Here is a 19,530-nt window from a genome sequence, read left to right as displayed (position 1 = left end):
TACAACATTCTTGTGTTTGTCTGTTTTATTGATCTGTTCCCCCCCCCCCCCACATGCTGGCTGTTTGCTGTAATAAACATTGGTTGGTTGGTATTGCCTACGCTAGCACTTCATTCCTGGGAAGTGACCTATGTATGTATTTTTAATTAAACAAATAGGAAAGGAGAAATCGAATCAGGTGGAAGAGGATGACAGTTCTGCGTTCCCCTCTTTTGATGCTGCTTTAAGAGATGGGGGGGCGGGGAGAGAGATGATGCGCCTCTCCCTGGCCTCCCAGGGGTTAAAACCAAGTGAATCTGAATCCTAGACAGGACGGGGGAGGACCGGAAGTGGCGGAGGCGGGGTCCTTCCGCAGTGGTTCTCCAGCCTAGGTCGAGCCAGAGGTAGACTGGACTACAATTCCCATCATCCTCAGCCCGCTGAGCCAGTTGCCGGGCATGATGGGAGTTGTAGTCTCCCATTGCCTCCCCCGCCTCCTCCCCAAAGTCTTTATTCCCCTGGCCGGCGGAGGAGAAAAGCGACCTTCTGCCTCTCCCCGGAGCGCTGCCTCGGCGGCCCCGCCTGGAGCTGGTGAGCCCCCGCGCCTCTGCAGGAAGGGGAGCCCCGGGGTGCAAAGCCGGCCTTAGGGGCCAGGGCGCCTCTGGCCGGGGAAGATGCCGCAGGCTGGAGGGGAAAAGCCCCCATAGCGGGTGCAGGATCCTATATCTGCCCCTTCCCTCATTGCACCCCGTGGGGAAATGGAAGGCAACCCTGTTTCGGAAAGCTTTTAATTATCTATGTGTCTTTCTTTCTTTCCCTCTATATTTTCTTTGGAAGCCACCCAGATCAGCTGGGGGCAACTCAGTCAGTTGGGCGGGTATAAGAAATATTATTATTATTATTGTTATTATTATTATTATTATGACTGAGCTCAACCAGGACACACACAGCATCCACATAACCACCCAAGAGGAAAATTTTATCCTTCTTGGGCATCTCTGATAGGATGGCATCCAGCTGAGAATAATTCTTTTCGTGGGAGCCGGTTGAAGTTAAATCCTTCGAAGACAGAGGTCCTTTGGCTGGGTCGGGAGGATATGGGATTGGGGGGGCAACTCCCATCTCTTGCGGGGGTGCAATTAGTGCCAGTACTGTCCATTAAGAGTTTGGGTGTAATCTTCGATACCTCCCTCTCCATGGAGGCGCAGATTGCAGCTACAACAAAGGCGGCATTTTTTCATCTCCGACAAGCTAAGCAGTTGGCTCCTTACCTCTCTCGCCCTGACCTAGCCACTGTGATCCACGCAACGATCACCTCCAGACTGGATTGTTGTAACTCGCTCTACGTGGGGCTGCCCTTGAGACTGACCCAGAAACTCCAGCGGGTGCAGAATGCCGCAGCGAGACTCCTTACGGGGTCCTCGCTGCGAGATCACATTCACCCGGTGCTATACCAGCTCCACTGGCTCCCGGTGGAGTACAGGATCAGGTTTAAGGTGCTGGTTTTAACCTTTAAAACCCTATACAGCCTAGGACCCTCGTACCTACAGGACTGCCTCTCCTGGTATGTCCCACAGAGGAATTTACAATCTTCAAACAAAAACATCTTGGAGGTCCCGGGCCACAGGGAGGTTAGGCTGGCCTCAACCAGAGCCAGGGCTTTTTCAGCTGTGGCTCTGATCTGGTGGAACGCTCTGCCACAAGAGACTAGGGCCCTGCGGGACTTGACATCTTTCCGCAGGGCCTGCAAAACAGAGCTGTTCCACCAAGCCTTTGGCCAGGGCACAGCCTGACTCCCTCTTCTGGCAATCTTCACAGAACTCTAGCCCAATGGTTGCCATAAATTTTGATTTGAATTAATTTTATAATGAAATGATTTTAGAATGTTGTATTATTTTATTGTTGTTAGCCGCCCTGAGCCCGGCTTCGGCTGTGGAGGGCAGGATATAAATAAAAATTTAGAATTATTATGGGCATCCTACGCCCATGTTGTCTAGTCTGGGGTGCATAGGGAGGAATGGGGGGGGGTGAAACACCACAAAGAATTGAAACCAAGAAGAAAAAGAGCGGCGCTGGTGCTTACTGATGCAAGGCTAGTCTAAGTCCATCTGCCAGGAGATTGGGGAAGAGGGTAAAAGCTCCCAGTGCAGCATTTCCTCGCCTATCTGCAGCATAGCAGGGTTATTTTAAGGAGGGGAAGGTTAACCTACTTACAGGCTGTGACCTCCCCCCCCCCCCCAAAAAAAAGAAGAAAAAGAAAAATCATTCCTGCGCTGCAACTGATTCCTTGACTATGCCATCAGACAGCTAGATATCTCACTGCTACAAGGTGCAGTAGATGGTTCTCCCCCTCCTGATTTAATCCCCACAACAGCTCTGTGAGGTAGCTTAGGCTGAGAGGCAGCTGCTGGCCCAAGGTCGCACCCAGTGACTGAGTGAGTGGCAAAGGAATTGTGTGGGATAAATAGCATGTGGGAGGCGGGGCCTGATTCTTGCCCCACCCACATTGGGCTCTGGCACCTCCCACCACGTGTTCCAGCCCCTCCCACTTCCGGCATGCGTTCCCCCAACAGATTCTCCCCCCATTTGCTAACGGGACAATGTCACACTTGGCAGGATTTGGTGGTCTGTTCCAATTGCTCCCATCTCTGCCTCTAGACGGAAATCGGTAGGAGGTTTTCTCAATGGATGAGCAAAACCCAGCTGTCCTTGAAGGAGGAAGAGACCCCGAGCCTGGAAGCAGTGGGGAATTCTGGAAAAGAACTGTGGAGAGCATCCTGGGAGAGGAAGAGACCCTCAGCTTAGATGTCCAGCGCTGGCATTTCAGGCAGTTCCGCTACCAGGAAGCTGAGGAGCCTCAAGAGGTTTGCAGCCGACTCCACCATCTTTGTCGTCAGTGGCTGAAGCCGGAGAGACACACCAAGGCTCAAATCCTGGATCTGGTGGTCCTGGAGCAGTTCTTGGCTGTCCTCCCTCCGGAGATGGAGAACTGGGTGAGGGAATGTGGAGCAGAGACCAGCTCCCAGGCAGTAGCCCTGGTCAAAGGTTTCCTCCTGAGCCGGGCAGAGGACAGGAAGCAGGAAGAACAGCAGGTGAGAACATTTTTATTCTTATATATTGCCCTTCATCTATAGATCTCAGTGTGGTCCACAACATAAAATGACAGCCTAAGAAACACAGTGTTTTGTTAGCTCCAAAATGGAAAATGGGTGAGGTCTCAACTAAAGAAGAATGGCAACTTAAATCGATGGAATATGTGCAGCTTGCAGATTTAACATATAGAATAAGAGAACAAGAAGAACATACTTTTAGAGAAGATTGGAAAATGTTTATTGAATATATGGGGGGAATTGTGTACACTTGAAAACATGGGCAGCATTAAGATAAATTCAGCAGTGTAAATGAGTATTGATGGATGTAATAATGGAATGGTTTAGTTTATGTATAATATGTAGGGATTTATGATATGCAAAATGAACCATGGAAGAGAAGAAAGGAAGTCATTGATATTTTAAGGTTGTCTAAGTGAACATTCTAAAACAGAAAACAGAAATTGTTAATGAAAATTATACTGACAATATAAGAAACACAAAATACATAGTCAGAATTAGAACCAAAACAAACCAAAGGTGAAGGAGGATTTCCTAAAACTATCTAAGAGGCGTAAAAGATGACCTGATAGAAGTTTATAAAATGAGGCAGAGTACGAGAACGTGAATAGATAGTCCCCCCCCCATCCCTCTCTCATAACATGGAAACTTAGAGATATCCAAGCTGAATTCAGGACAGAAAGTAATTCTTCATGCAGCACATACTTTAAAGTATGGAACTCCTTTTTTTAAAAAAAAAAATAATCATTTTTTCGATACAAACAACAACCGCAAAAGACACTACAACAAAAACCATAATAACCATAACACAATTTGACAATTCAGATTTATATATCAGTGTAAACTATGGAACTCCTTGCCACTGGAGGCAGTGATGGCCGCCATCTTGGATGGCTTCAAAAGAGAACTGGGCAAGTTCATGAAGGAGAGGCCTATTCACAGCTACTAGCCAGGATGGCTATGCTGTGGCTCCATGGCTTGTTGTTGTTGTTTACTCGTTTAGTCATGTCCGACTCTTTGTGACCCCATGGACCAGAGCATGCCAGGCACTCCTGTCTTCCACTGCCTCCCGCAGTTTGGTCAAACTCATGCTGGTATCTTCGAGAACACTGTCCAACCATCTTGTCCTCTGTCGTCCCCTTCTCCTTGTGCCCTCCATGTTTCCCACCATCAGGGTCTTTTCCAGGGAGTCTTCTCTTCTCATGAGGTGGCCAAAGTCTTGGAGCCTCAGCTTCAGGATCTGTCCTTCCAGTGAGCACTCAGGGCTGATTTCCTTGAGAATGGATAGGTTTGATCTTCTTGCAGTCCATGGGACTCTCAAGAGACTCCTCCATTACCATAATTCAAAAAGCTCCATGGAAGGAGACAGGAACTCTTCTGAATGCCAGTCGCTGGAATCCGCACACAAGAGCTCGAATCCTGCATTCGGGTTTCCCACGGGCACCTGGTCGGCCGCTGTGAGAACAGGACACTGGACTAGATAGGCCCTTAGCTTATGTTCCTAGAGGCTTCTAGTTAGCCAGCCTGGACAACCAACTGCTGGAACTAGATAGGCTATTTTGGTCTACTTCTTCTGATGCATCTTTGCCTCTGCCATCCTTTTCCTTTTGCTTTTCCACTCCCATCTCTGCTCCAGGAGAAAGGCCTGCTTGTAGAAGCGAGCGCCAGATTTTCTGACTCAGAGGAAGCTCTATCGGGGACGAGGCAGAGCCCCCCACAACGCGGGATCGCCCCAGAGTATGACAGAGGGGCCACCTGGCTTGGTAAGGATATCTGCGTGGGTGGGGAAACTGTGGCCTCCCAAATGTCGCTGGACCCCACCTCCCATCGGCCTCTGACTGACAGGTGTCAGGGACTGGGCAGAGGAGGAGGAGTTCAGAATCACAAGAGGGATTTGAGGGAGGTCACAGCTCAGAGGAAGAGAAGAAGAAGTACCTCGGGGGGGGGCGACTGCTGATGGACTCAATGTCTTTTGAAAGCATTCCAGACCCCCCTCTCTTGGAACCCGGCGGGCCTTGAAAGTAGGAGAGCAATGAACTATGCAGAACTAGATAAATTACAGTGGTACCTCAGGTTAAGTACTTAATTAGTTCCGGAGGTCCGTACTTAACCTGAAACTGTTCTTAACCTGAAGCACCACTTCAGGTAATGGGGCCTCCCGCTGCTGCTGTGCCGCCGGAGCACAATTTCTGTTCTCATCCTGAAGCAAAATTCTTAACCTGAAGCACTATTTCTGGGTTAGCGGAGTCTGTAACCTGAAGCATATGGAACCCGAGGTACCACTGTAACAGAAAGGATTTGAAACCTGCAGGATCAGAGATTCTTAGAAGACTGGAGTAAATATATGAACTACAGTGGTACCTCTGGATGCGAACGGGATCCGTTCCGGAGCCCCGTTTGCATCCTGAAGTGAACGCAACCTGTGTCCGCACGTCTGCACGTGCGATGTCACGATTCACCAGTTCTGCGCATGCGCGTGATGTCATTTTGACCATCTGCACATGCGCGAGCAGCGAAACCCAGAAGTAACGTGCTCCGTTACTTCCGAGTCACCTCGGAATGCAACCCGAAAATTCTTATCCTGAAGCTACTTCAACCCGAGGTATGACTGTACAGTGGTACCTTGGGTTACAGACTCTTCAGGTTACAGACTCCACTAACTCAGAAACAGTACCTCGGGATAAGACCTTTGCTTCAGGATGAGAACAGAAATCGTGCTCTGGCAGCACAGCAGCAGGGGGAGGCCCCATTAGCTAAAGTGGTGCTTCAGGTTAAGAACAGTTTCAGGTTAAAAACGGACCTCCGGAACGAATTAAGTACGTAACCAGAGGTACCGCTGTATTTGAAAAGTAATTGTGATGAACAGACTACAGTGGTACCTCGGGTTAAGTACTTAATTCGTTCCGGAGGTCCGTTCTTAACCTGAAACTGTTCTTAACCTGAAGCACTATTTCTGAGTTAGCGGACTCTGTAACCTGAAGCTTATGTAACCTGAAGCATATGTAACCTGAGGTACCACTGTACGCTAGTAGGACTGCAAGAAGTTTTGTAAGGTGGATTATTTGAAATATTGCAAGAAAGACTATGAAAAGAATTATTAGTTAAGGACAATTAAATGTAATAGGAAATTAAGAAATGCAGAATAAGTGATAAAGAACGGAAAATCAGCAGAGGTGTTGACGGAAGAAGAAGAAGAAGAGTTTGGATTTGATATCCCGCCTTTCACCCCCCTTCAGGAGTCTCAAAGTGGCTAACATTCTCCTTTCCCTTCCTCCCCCACAACAAACACTCTGTGGGGTGAGTGGGGCTGAGAGACTTCAGAGAAGTGTGACTAGCCCAAGGTCACCCAGCAGTTGCATGTGGAGGAGCGGAGACGCGAACCCGGTTCCCCAGATTACGAGTCCACCGCTCTTAACCACTACACCACACTGGCTCCCCCCCAAAATTGTATAAGATGGGAAGATATGTTGGGAAGATATGTTGTATGACTCTTGGAACTGATATGTTAAAAAATCAATAAAAATGTATATATATAAAAAAAGAAAGTAGGAGAGGAAAGAGTTCAGAGGGCACTTTGCAGCACCTGTTGCGATAACTCATAAGGAAATGGGAGAGACAGAGAGGGTGGAGATTCACTCGGGACAACACCATTATTCCGCAAGGCTGCATTCCCAAGCCCCTCTCTGTGAATGTTGAATAAAAAGCAGATGGCAAGGACTTTTCCTCGTTTTATCCTTTCCTGGCAACCTGCCGTGGGGGCTGGTTCCTCTGCTGCCTGATGCTAGACCACGGCTGAGGGATGCGGGGAGTTGGAGTCTAGCAGCAGTAGCAACAGCAGCCGCCGGCGAGCCAGAGAGTCCCTATCACTGGATTGCAATGATAATGCTTCACCCTTGGGTATGCTCGTGTTTTTTTGTTTACTCTGTATCCATTGCGCTTGGATAGCTCAGTTGGTTAGAGCAGTGTTTCCCAACCTTTGGTCTCCAGCTGTTTTTGGGCTACAATTCCCATCATCCCTGACCACTGGTCTTGCTAGCTAGGGATGATGGGAGTTGTAGTCCAAAAACAGCTGGAGACCAAAGGTTGGGAAACACTGGGTTAGAGCACGGTGCTTTCAACGCCAAGATTGCAGGTTCGAGCCCTGTACGAACTTCCTGCAATGACAGGATGTGGGGGCAAATCCGTTAAGTGGTTCATGGCACAACCTGGAGGCAAGGCAACCCGAAACAGCCTTCTCACCCCTTCAAAGTGTTGGTGCTGACCTTTAAAGCCCTAAACGGCCTCGGCCCAGTATACCTGAAGGAGCGTCTCCACCCCCAACGTTCTACCCGGACACTGCGGTCCAGCTCTGAGGGCCTTCTGGAGGTTCCCTCGCTGCGAGAAGCCAAGTTACAGGGAACCAGGCAGAGGGCCTTCTCGGTGGTGGCACCCACCCTGTGGAACGCCCTTCCAGCAGATGTCAAATAGATAAACGACTACCTGACATTTATAAGACATCTGAGGGCAGCCCTGTTCAGGGAAGTTTTTAATGTGTGACATTTCAATGTATTTTTAATCTTTGTTGGAAGCCACCCAGAGTGGCTGGGGAAACCCAGCCAGGTGGGCCGGGGTATAAATAAAAAATTATTATTAAATTATTTTTTGTCTCTTGCAGGAGATGGAATGATGCCAGCAGTATGTAGCGGGACATCTCTCCCTGGTGGTGGAAGGGAAGGAGCTGTGATGGGAAAGGATCAGGTAAGGAGAAGGATCAGGGACGGAGGTGGCACTGTGCTTTAAACCACTGAGCCTAGGGCTTGCTGATCACAAGGTTGGCGGTTCAAATCCCCGCGACGGGGTGAGCTCCCGTTGCTCGGTCCCTGCTCCTGCCCACCCAGCAGTTCGAAAGCACGTCAAAGTGCAAGTAGATAAATAGGTACCGCTCCGGCGGGAAGGTAAACGTCATTTCCGTGCGCTGCTCTGGTTCGCCAGAAGTGGCTTAGTCATGCTGGCCACATGACCCAGAAGCTGTACGCTGGCTCCCGCGGCCAATAAAGCGAGATGAGTGCCGCAACCCTAGAGTTGGCCACAACTGGACCTAATGGTCAGGGGTCCCTTTACCTTTAACTTTTAAGGAGAAGGATCAGTGGGGAGATGGAGAGGGGCTCACTTCTCTGGATATGTCTCATTCCCTTAGCATCTGCCCACCAGGCCTGTTATGGATGCCATTGTCAGGGTGAGACATTTGTTTGCCAGAAATCATGCAATTTCCAGAAGCTGTTTTCTTGCTGGTTTTGTTTTGTTTTATTTTTTACATCTGCAAGCTCAGCACTCTGAGAGCTGTCTTAATACATGCTCAGTTTCTGGAACTGAGTAAGAGACCGTTTAGTCCAGACATAAACCTCAAACTGAAAGGATGTAGGCCTTTGAGGGCGGGGTGTGTTCTTGCAGCCAACTTAGAAAGAAGTGTGCCTCTATCGGAGAAGCAGGTAAATAGTTTTTGGAATTGTTAAGCTTATAAAGCCAGGAGTAAAAAAAGTTCTATCTATACCAGATTGTGTTGCTGTGATTTATTGCTGTGCTGGCACCTGGAATTCCAAATAATAAAATTAATAATAATAATAATTCAGTGGTACCTCGGGTTAAGAACTTACCGCAATTCGTTCCGAAGGTCCGTTCTTAACCTGAAACTGTTCTTAACCCGAAGCACCACTTTAACTTATGGGGCCTCCTGCTGCTGCTGCGCTGCCGGAGCACGATTTCTGTTCTCATCCTGAAGCAAAGTTCTTAACCCGAGGTACTATTTATGGGTTAGCGGAGTCTGTAACCTAAAGTGTCTGTAACCTGAAGCGTATGTAACCCACGGTAATAATAATAATAATAATAATAATAATAATAATAATAATAATAATAATAATTTGTTATTTATACCCTGCCCATCTGGCAGGGTCTCCCCAGCCACTCTGGGTGGCTCCCAACAGACTATTAACAACACGATAAAACTTCTAACATAAAAAACTTCCCTGAACAGGGCTGCCTTCAGATGTCTTCTAAAAGTCAGATAGTTGTCTTTTTCCTTGACATCTGATGGGTGGGTGTTCCACAGGGCAGGCGCCACCACCGAGAAGGCCCTCTGCCTGGTTCCCTGTAACTTCACTTCTCACAGGGAGGGAACCGCCAGAAGGCCCTTGGAGCTGGACCTCAGTGTCTGGACTAGACAATGGGGGTGGAGACACTCCTTCAAGTATACTGAGCCAAAGCCATTTAGGGCTTTAAAGGTCAGCACCAACACTTTGAATTGTGCTCGGAAACGTACTGGGAGCTAATGTAGGTCTTTCGAGACCGGTGTTATATGGTCTCGGCCGCCGCTCCCAGTCACCAGTCTAGCTGCCGCATTCTGGATTAGTTGTAGTTTCCGGGTCACCTTCAAAGGTAGCCCCACATAGAGCGCATTGCAGTAGTCCAAGCAGGAGATAACCAGAGCATGCTCGACTCTGGCGAGACAGTCTGCAGGCAGATAGGGTCTCAGCCTGCGTACCAGGTGGAGCTGGTAGACAGCTGCCCTGGATACAGAATTGACCTGCACCTCCATGGACAGCTGTGAGTCCAAAATGACTCCCAGGCTGCAAAAATGACTCCCAGGCTGGGTGGTTTCCATAATCCCTGACAGCCATTAAGTGCTATTCTCCTTTCAAAAGGACCCCAGGGCTGCAAATGTATCTGTGATAAAAATCAGGGATTTTTTTGTTTTTGTTTTTTGGAGCAGGAACTGGGGGCGAACTGAACTCCCTTAACTTTTAAAAATTAAATAATAATTATTTTTTTGTCTAAGGGGGCTGGAACGAATATATACCCACAGTGCCTCAGCCAAAAATCCCCCTCCATCTGTCATCAATAAAGTTTTAGCCATTTCAAATCCAGATCATTGTGTGCTTGAGTTTATTAATCACAATTTGCATTTAGCCACTGCCTGGAAGAGGGGCATTGTGACTGGGCCTGCAACAAACAAACATATTTAGTGGTAAGTTCCCCCACCTATTTTCCCAGGAAAAAATCACTGGATGAAATAATACAATTAAAAATAAAACGGAATTGTTTTTAAAAACCAAAGACAAACCTATGGACCATGAAGCTACATGGTAGCCATTCATTAATTACATCCAAATACAAACTTACAGGTGGGAGGCTCCTGTAAACTATAGTTTTATCTGGATTTGATTGTATACCAGAACTCTTTGACTGCTCAGTTGCACTTCCATGAAATCATAGCCTTATCATTCGTAGCATTGATTTTATCTCTCTGCAATAACCATTTCTCCGCTGTGCGTCATTTTCTTTTTAAAGTTGCGGGTCAAACAGGCAAGATGTAACCTAAAACAAACAGTTAAAATTAATGTTAAAAAATACACTAATTGGAGTAACTAAGGAGATGCAGTGTTATAAATCTTAAAAATATAAGAAACCGCAAAAGGAGTGGGGGGAAGTCAATATATGTTTATATTTATATTTATATTTATATTTATATTTATATTTATATTTATATTTATATTTATATTTATATTTATATTTATATTTATATTTATATTTATATTTATATTTATATTTATATTTGTTGGGAAACATTGGAGTGTTTTTACGTCAAAACACTTTTGAAAAATAGAAAAAAAATAAATTCTATAATAAAAACAGGCGAGCTGTGGTTCGTTTCTGTATCTCTCAAACATGTGCATGTAATGAAATGAAACAGCTTTTTAAAAACGGTTTAATCAACAGTTGCAAGCATCTTAAAACACACATTGAAATGCAATTTAATAGAATGAAAATGTTCAAATGGATTTTAAACCACATGCACGGGGATTAACGCAAACCATCCTCGGTGCTGAGGGTAAAACCCACCCACCTTGTCTGCACTTAGGATTTTGCTGGTAAATACCGTATTTTTCACCCTATAGGACGCACTTTTTCCCCTCCAAAAATGAAGTGTGCACCGACCCTTCTCGCTCTCCAGGCTTCAGGAAGCTATCCGCAAGCCTTGCAAGCCCTGCGGGAGTTCCTGCGGGTTCGCAAGGCTTGCGGGCAGCAGCCCGGAGCACAGGGCGCCCTCCGGAGGATGCCCCGTGCTTCGGGCAAGTGTCCGCAAGCCTTGTGCACCCGGGGGGAGTTCCCGCGGGCTCGCAACGCTTGCGGGTGGCAGCCTGCAGACCGGAGCACGGAGCGCCCTCCAGAGGACGCCCCATGCTTCGGGCAGATATCCCTGTCCCTAACCCTAACCCTAACCCTAACCCTAACCCTAACCCTAACCCTAAACCCTAACCCTAACCCGCACCCTAACCCGCAACCCTCCCCCCAGGCGCGCAAGGCTTGCTGGCAGCAGCCTGCAGCCCGGAGCACGGGGCGTCCTCCGGAGGACGCCCCGTGCTTCGGGCAAGTTTCCGCAAGCCTTGCGCGCCTGGGGGGGAGGTCCCGCCGGGCGCGCAAGGCTTGGGGCGGCAGCCTGTTCTGGGAGCTGGGGTTGGGGGAAGCTCAGGCTTCCCCTGCGCCAGCCAGTGCCGGGGGGGGGGAATCCCCCCTCCCCCAGAAAAATCTAGGTGCGACCTATGGGGCGAAAAAATACAGTAAATGTTCCGTTATCGGTGAGGAGGAAATGTTTGCTTCTGTTCCAGGATTTGGTGACCTTTGAGGAGGTGGCTGTGCATTTCTCTGAGGAAGAGTGGGCCCTGCTGGATCAGGACCAAAGGTCCCTGCACAGGGAAGTCATGGAGGAGAACTGGGAGATTCTGGCCTCTCTGGGTAAGACACAGTTTTTTTCTTTAGCTGATTATCTCTGCAGCACATAGAACTGTAGAGCTCGAAGGTGACCAGGGATCATATATTCCAACTCCCTGCAAGGGAAGCCTTATTCATTTATCCACAACCATTTTTAGCACTGTTGATTTTCAGTTCTTTTGGGTGGCTAAAATAGTTGTTTTTAACTGGTTTTTGCCAGTTCGTTGTTTTCTTCTTTTTTTAAAAAAAATATTTTTATCAGTTTTCCACATTTTTACAAACCAGATTACTTTAATATAATACGATTTCTTAAAATCAGGTTTCCCACTCATGTTGCAAACATACGTTGATCGTTTCCTCCCATAGCTGTGTCTTTTCTTAATTAATGTTCGGTTGTTATCCAGTTGCTGACCACATTTTCCCATTATTTTATTCTTTTTGTAAAATGCTTTGAGGTTTTTTCTCTTACAGTCAAGGGGTACCGTATTTTTTGCTCCATAGGGCGCACCTGACTATAGGGCGCACCTAGTTTTCAGAGGGGGAAATCAAGGGAAAAAATATGGATCCCCCCCCCCCGGCAGCCTGTGCACTTCTCCCAGACCTTCTCCCTGCTTTTGCGGAAGGTGGGGGAATTCCCCCATCTCCCGCAAAAGCCCACAGGAGCCACGCACCCTTTAAGGAGCGTGCGGCTCCTGCAGGCTTTTCTACGAGGAGGGAGAAGGGACTGACGCGGCCAGTCAGTCCCTTGTCCCTCCTCGGGGAAAAGCCCCCAAGAGCGGCGCGCTCTTTAAAGGGTGTGCGGCTCCTGCGGGCTTTTCTACGAGGTGGGGGAAGGGACTGATGCGGCCAGTCAGTCCCTTCTCCCTCCTGGGGAAAAGCCTGCAAGAGCCGCACAGAGCTTGTGTGCAGCTCTTGGGGGCTTTTCCTGCCTGCCTCCCCCCTGCATTCGCTCCATAGCACGCACACACATTTTCCCTTGCTTTTTAGGAGGGAAAAGTTGCGTCCTATAGAGCGAAAAATACGGTATATAAAACTCATTAATTAAATGTCCGTCTCTAGAGGACGTACAGAAATATAGAGAGAGAGAGAGAGAGAGAGAGAGAGAGAACCCAGCTTAAAAACAGCACAGAACAGAATCCCAGATAAATTTAGAAACACACACACACAGCGGAGAGACTCATCCAGCAGGGAAACCTTGTCTGAACAAAAATGAGTGCTGAGAGTTGTCAAGAGAGACCCCTGTTCCCTTCACATTGCTACAGTTCCCAGAATGGTTTAGCAGTGAATCCTTCTTCCCAGAGGACTCTGGGAATTGTAGCTCTGTGAGTGGAATAGTCATTTTGGACTCATAGCCGTCCATCGAGGCGCAGGTCAATTCTGTGTCCAGGGCAGCTGTTTATCAGCTCCATCTGGTATGCAGGATGAGACCCTTCCTGCCCATGGACTGTCTCGCCAGAGTGGTGCATGTTCTGCTTATCTCCCACTTGGACTACTGCAATGCGCTCTACGTGGGGCTACCTTTGAAGGTGACCCGGAAACTACAACTAATCCAGAATGCGGCAGCTAGACTGGTGACTGGGAGCGGCCGCCAAGACCATATAACACCGGTCCTGAAAGATCTACATTGGCTCCCAGTACGTTTCCGAGCACAATTCAAAGTGTTGGTGTTGACTTTTAAAGCCCTAAACGGCCTCGGTCCAGTATATCTGAAGGAGTGTCTCCACCCCCATCGTTCTGCCCAGACACTGAGGTCCAGCGCCGAGGGCCTTCTGGCGGTTCTCTCACTGCGAGAGGCCAAGTTACAGGGAAGCAGGCAGAGGGCCTTCTCGGTGGTGGTGCCCTCCCTGTGGAACGCCCTCCCACCAGAAGTCAAAGAGAACAACTAACAGACTTTTAGAACACATCTGAAGGCAGCCCTGTTGAGGGAAGCTTTTAATGTTTGATGTATTACATTATTTTAATATTTTTTTGGAAGCCGCCCAGAGTGGCTGGGAAGGCCTAGCCAGATGGGCGGGGTATAATAATAATAATAATTATTATTATTATTATTATTATTACTATTATTTATTAAATAGGAGGTTACCTAACCACTCTCAGAGTCCTTAAGAAACTATAGCTCTCAGGATGCTTTGAATGAAGGTGTAGGCAACCTGCTGTGGTCTACTAAACGTTCCTAGATTACAACTCCATCCTCCGTTCACCTTTGGCCATGGAGCTGCCCCGTCCACAGTTATTTCTGGCAGGAGCTTCTCGGTGCTGGCTCCCCCTCGCGAGTGAGGCGCGACTGTCTCCGTTACTGATCTCCAGGAGAAAGTTAAGAGCATTCCTGTTTACCCAGGAGTTCGATGGCTGAGAGATACTGGCCATAGCAACCATGAAAGTAATAACTGGGGGTATGTGATAGCTGTCAGGTGTTCCAAATGTTCTTTAGACTGTTTTGAATGGTTTTTTAACACTTTAAATACGTTTCTTTTTTAAATTCAGTTTTTAAATTGGGCTGTTTTAACATCTGAAGAAGTGTGCATGCACACGAAAGCTCATACCAATAACAAATTTAGTTGGTATCTAAGGTGCTACTGGAAGGAATTTTTAAATTTTGTTTTAACATTTTGCTGTTTGCTTTTCTGGGCTCCTTCGGGAGGAAAGGCAGGAAACAAATCTAACAAACTGTTGTTAATAACAGTATTAATAATTCTGGTTACATTGGGGTCAGTCCAGTGACGTTTGGAGGTTTTCAGCAGGCACCCTCACCCTGTGCTAAAATGATGATGATGATGATGCTAATAATAGTAATAATTTTATTACAGTCGTACCTTGGTTCTTGAACAGAATCCGTTCCGGAAGTCTGTTTGACTTCCGAAAATGGTCAAAAACCAAGGCGCGGCTTCTGATTGGCTGCAGGAGCTTCCTGCACTCAATCAGAAGTCGCAGAAGCCATGTTGGACATTTGGCTTCCAAAAAACGTTCGCAAACCAGAACCCTCACTTCTGGGTTTGTGGCGTTCAGGAACCAAAACAGACGAGTACCAAGGTGTTTGACAACCAAGGTATGACTGTATTTGTACCCCACCCATCTGTTTTGGTTGCCTCAGCCACTCTGAGCTGATTCCAGCATATACAAAAACATTCCCTCTTAAGTCTTTTCAGCCCTTATCACAACTGTTTGAGTCGTTCTATGATTTGAGGCTTCATTTCTGACTGATTTCCCCCCTCCGTTCCAGCAGGTGATGAATGGGACAGTGAGGAGAAGGGAGACTCTCCCAGGATGTCTCTGGAAAGAGACACATGTGAGAAGAGGGAACAGCAGAGAAGGAAAACCGAAGCAAATCAGAATATGAGGGGGAAAGCCTCTGCCTCTCAGGACACTGACTGCCACGAAATCACAGCTCAGGAAGAAGTGGATGAGAGACAGGAAAAGAACAGCCCTTCCATGCTGAGGGAAACAGAGGAGAAACCATATCAGTGCTTGGAGTGTGGAAAGAGCTTCTATTTCAGTTCCGACCTGACTTGCCATTTCAGAACCCATACAGAGGAGAAACCATATGTAAGCCTAGAGTATGGAAAGGGCTTTAGTGTGACAACAGGCCTCATGGCCCATCAAAGTATTGACACAGAAGAGAAACCATATAAATGCCTGGACTGTGGAGAGAGTTTCTGTTTGATCCACTCGGTGGAGGAACCATATCAGCGCTTGGAGTATGGAAAGAGCTTCACGGAGAATTCAAATCTCACTTCCCACCAAAGAACCCATGTGGAGGACAGATGCCTGGAGCATGGAAAGACTTTCGGTTCAAATGCAGAACTGTCTTCCCCTCGAACAACCCACAAAGGGGACAAACCATATAAATGCTTGGAATGTGGAAGGAGCTTCAGCGGCAGAACAGCCCTTGTCTCCCATCAGACGACTCACACAGGGGAGAAACCATTTAAGTGCACCGAGTGTGGAAAGAGCTTCAGTCAGAAGGTAAACCTCACTTCTCATCAGAGAACCCACACAGGGGACAGGCCGTACAAATGCTTGGAGTGTGGGAAGAGCTTCCATTTCAGTTCCAACCTTACTTGCCACCAGAGAGTTCACACAGGAGAGAAGCCGTATGGATGCCTGGAATGTGGAAAGTGCTTCAGCGGGAGAACAGGCCTCATTGCTCATCGAAGTATTCACACAGGAGTGAGACCATATAAATGCCTGGAGTGTGGAAAGAGCTTCAGTCAGAAGGTGAATCTCAATACTCATCAGAGAACCCACACAGGGGACAGGCCATATAAATGCTTTGAGTGTGGAAAGAGCTTCCGTTCCAGTCCGGAACTTTCTTCCCATCAAACAACTCACACAGGGGAGAAACCCTACCAGTGCTTGCAATGTGGAAAGTGCTTCAGCGTAAGAACAGGCCTCATTGCCCACCAAACAACTCACACAGGAGAGAAACCGTATCAGTGCTACGAGTGTGGAAAGAGCTTCAGCCAAAAGGTAAATCTTGCTTCTCACCAGAGAACCCACACAGGGGACAGGCCATATCAATGCTTGGAGTGTGGGAAGAGCTTCCATTTCAGTTCTAACCTTACTTGTCATCAGAGAGTTCACACAGGGGAGAAGCCATATGGATGCTTGGAGTGTGGAAAGAGTTTCAGTGGGAAAACAGGTCTCATTGCTCATCAAAGAATTCACACAGGAGAGAAACCGTACCAGTGCTTGGAGTGTGGAAAGAGCTTCATTCAGAAGGTGAATCTCACTTCTCATCAAAGAATTCACACAGGAGAGAAGCCATATAAATGTTTGGAGTGTGGAAAGAGTTTCCGTTCAAGTCCGGAACTTTCTTCCCATCAAACAACTCACACAGGGGAGAAACCATATAATTGTTTGGAGTGTGGAAAGAGTTTCAGTCGAAGCCCAAACCTTGCTTCTCATCAGAGAATTCACACAGGGGAGAAACCCTATCAATGCTTAGAGTGCGGAAAGAGCTTCAGTAGGAGCACATACCTCTCTTCTCATCAAAAAAATCATGTGGGGGAGAAGCCCTATAAATGTTCAGACTGTGGCATGGCATTTTCTGTTAAATCAAGCCTTGCTTCTCATCAACGAATTCACACAGGGGAGAAACCCTACCAGTGCTTGGAGTGTGGAAAGAGCTTCATTCAGCGTGGAATCCTGACTACCCATCAAAGAACTCACACAGGGGAGAAACCGTATAAATGCCTGGAATGTGGAAGGAGCTTCATTCAACGTGGAATCCTGACTAAACATCAAATGACTCACTCTCGTGACGAAATATTAATGCACAGCATGTGGAAAGGGTTTCAGTAGAAGCATGCGTCTCACTTTCCATTAAAGAATTCACACTGGGGAGAAGCTATATAAATGTTTGGGGTGCGGGAAGAGCTTCTGCGTATGCAGGCACACCTGTGGACATTGAAGAATCCACAAAGTGGAGAACCCTATAAGTGAAGCGTGGAAAAATCTTAAGCACGCGTGAAATCCTTTCTGGGCATCCAATAATTCGTACTAGGAAGAACTCATTAAAAACGTGTATGGAGTGTTGAAAGGTTCTTGGTGGGAAGACTTAAGATGATCCCTGTTGGGTCAGAACAGTAGGACATCCTCTCCCCTTCTGTTCCTGAGCGACGAGGATTCAGATGCACGCTGCCTCTGATTCTAAAGGCAATATATATCCACCATGAATGGTAGCCATTAGCAGTCTTATCCTTGACACATTTGTCTAATTGTACTATATCTTGTGGCAGTGAATTCTGTAGTTTAGCTATGTGCTGTGTGAAGAAGGTCTTCCTTACCCGTCCCGGATTTTCTACCGTTTACCTTCATTAGATGATAGTAGAACTGTAGCTTTGGAAGGAACAACCTCTTGCAATATAGGAATAACTGCGAAGGAATCCTTGACCACCCAACCTAGTTTTAAAATATCCTTCTTACCATCAGAATGACATTGCAACTGACTACTTGCCCTTTACCTTCAGGTCCCAGGCGCGTAACAACAACTAAAACACAAAATTCAAAACAATTTAAAATGACTTAGGGTGGGTCCTAAAAATACACATCTATAGCATCAGAAGCGGTAAGAGGTGCATCTTCAGCGTTTATGAAAACGAAGGTGCCAGTTATGTCTCTGTGGGGAGTTTCACAATTTAGGGGCTGCCACAGAGAAGGCCCTCTTATGGCTACAAGATGGTATAGTGTAATGGAAATAAATTAGGGTTGGCATACATCCGGAATTTGGCCGCCGGCAACGGTGACCGGGCGGAAAGCTCTGACATGTCCGGGAAAATCTGGAAGTGTCGATTTTTAGAAGGATCTTTAGAAAGGACGTTTCAGAGCTCAACGACTTTGGCCAGAACTTAAAAAAAAAAAAAAAAATAGCCCAACAATTTTTGTGTCTGGATTGTCACTTTTTGAAATACACTGAAAAGGATATACCAAGAGCTCTGTTTCGGAGTAAATGCCTTCTTCAGCTGGTAATATCAAATATCAAATAATATGTCAAAATAGATCAAAGGTTCTCAAGGCATTTACTCCGAAACAGGGCCCTGTCCTGGTCACCACTACTGAGTCGTACATCTAATTCATACTCTGGATACTTCTTTGTGGCCCTATTTGATTCTTTATTCTGACTTTATATAATATGGACTCTTTTTGACTGCCTTTGAGACTTGTATAAAACAATTGTTGTGTACTGGTATTTTATGTACCTTTATACTATATCACTACATATTTGAAACTACATTATTTCTGCACTTAAACGTTGTGTTTAAATTCACTATTATTTTAAAACTGTCGCACTTATACGTTGTGTTTAAATTTACTATTAGTTTAAAACTGTTATTCTTAGCAGAATATACACGTTTTTCTTTTCAACTCTCGAGTAGGAATTATTCCTTGTATTGAAACTTTTGGCCAGAGCTCTTGGTATATCCTTTTCAGTGTACTTTCAACAAGAACTCCAATTTCTTCAGCTTTTTGAAATACGGCACCCCTAAATAAATGCATGGGTGGGTAAGCCTGTTCTTTTCCTCTGAGGAGGCTGAAAAGAGGTTAGCTGAAATTTACATCTTGAAGCTGGCCGGAACCTGCATGATTTGAGGAAAGCAGCCTTGAGAAAGAACAAAATGTTAAATATAAGGAAATTGCCCAAAGCAGGGCTGCTGAGGGGTGTGGCTGAAGAGGTTTGGACCAGGGATAGTTCTGAGGGGCTGGATTTGGCCCCCGGGGCTAAGGACCCCTGTGCCTGCTCTGCTGGGTTGAGGTTGAGATGAGTTTATCTGAGAGATCGTCTTACCCCATATATAACCATAGACCACTTTGATCTGCAGAGCTGGCGCTGTTGCAAGTGCCACATAATAGTCATTCCACATTTGTGAAAAATAAAATGTATTTTACCGTGGCAGCACCCACACGTTGGAACTCCCTGCTGATTGACACCGGGCAGCTGCCGTCCCTGTTCCCTTTTCGTCAGCTGTCGAAAACATTTTTTGTTTAGGCAAGCCTATCCAGATAATGTGTTTTAATCTGTGCTTTAGCATATCGTTGAATTTAATTGTTTTTCGAATGTTTAAAATAGTTGTTTTTAACAGATAATTCCGTTGTTTGATTCTTTTTTAAAATCGCTTTGAGTGGTTGTTTTTTTTAAAAAATAATAATAATCAAGGGTTTGATTGGCATCCGTCTGTCCCGGGAAACAATGGAGGAC

The 19,530-nt window shown here is 46.7% G+C and overlaps 2 protein-coding genes across 3 annotated transcripts in view; one reads left to right on the top strand and one right to left on the bottom strand.

The window, feature by feature from the left end:
- LOC309337013 (uncharacterized protein) overlaps nucleotides 1–19,530 on the bottom strand; it is a 131,827-nt gene that overhangs the window by 24,168 nt on the left and 88,129 nt on the right. The window lies entirely within an intron of this gene.
- LOC309336540 (uncharacterized protein) lies at nucleotides 446–18,238 on the top strand. Of its 2 annotated transcripts, none has more exons than XM_081852468.1 (6): nucleotides 446–570; nucleotides 2,638–3,071; nucleotides 4,726–4,852; nucleotides 7,744–7,826; nucleotides 11,732–11,858; nucleotides 15,058–18,238. In XM_081852468.1, exons 2-6 carry the CDS (start codon nucleotides 2,664–2,666, stop codon nucleotides 17,133–17,135), a joined length of 2,823 nt encoding a protein of 940 aa, XP_081708594.1. In that variant the 5' UTR covers nucleotides 446–570; nucleotides 2,638–2,663; the 3' UTR covers nucleotides 17,136–18,238. The 2 variants fall into 2 exon arrangements, with proteins under 2 accessions (XP_081708594.1, XP_081708593.1); XM_081852467.1 differs by having other exon boundaries at nucleotides 15,055–18,238.

The sequence above is a fragment of the Podarcis erhardii genome (assembly GCF_964252035.2).
Source record: "Podarcis erhardii genome assembly, chromosome: 2".
In the NCBI taxonomy this organism is placed as follows: Eukaryota; Metazoa; Chordata; class Lepidosauria; order Squamata; family Lacertidae; genus Podarcis; species Podarcis erhardii.
Note: the sequence above shows the minus strand (reverse complement) of the source record. Positions and strands in the feature narration are given on the sequence as shown.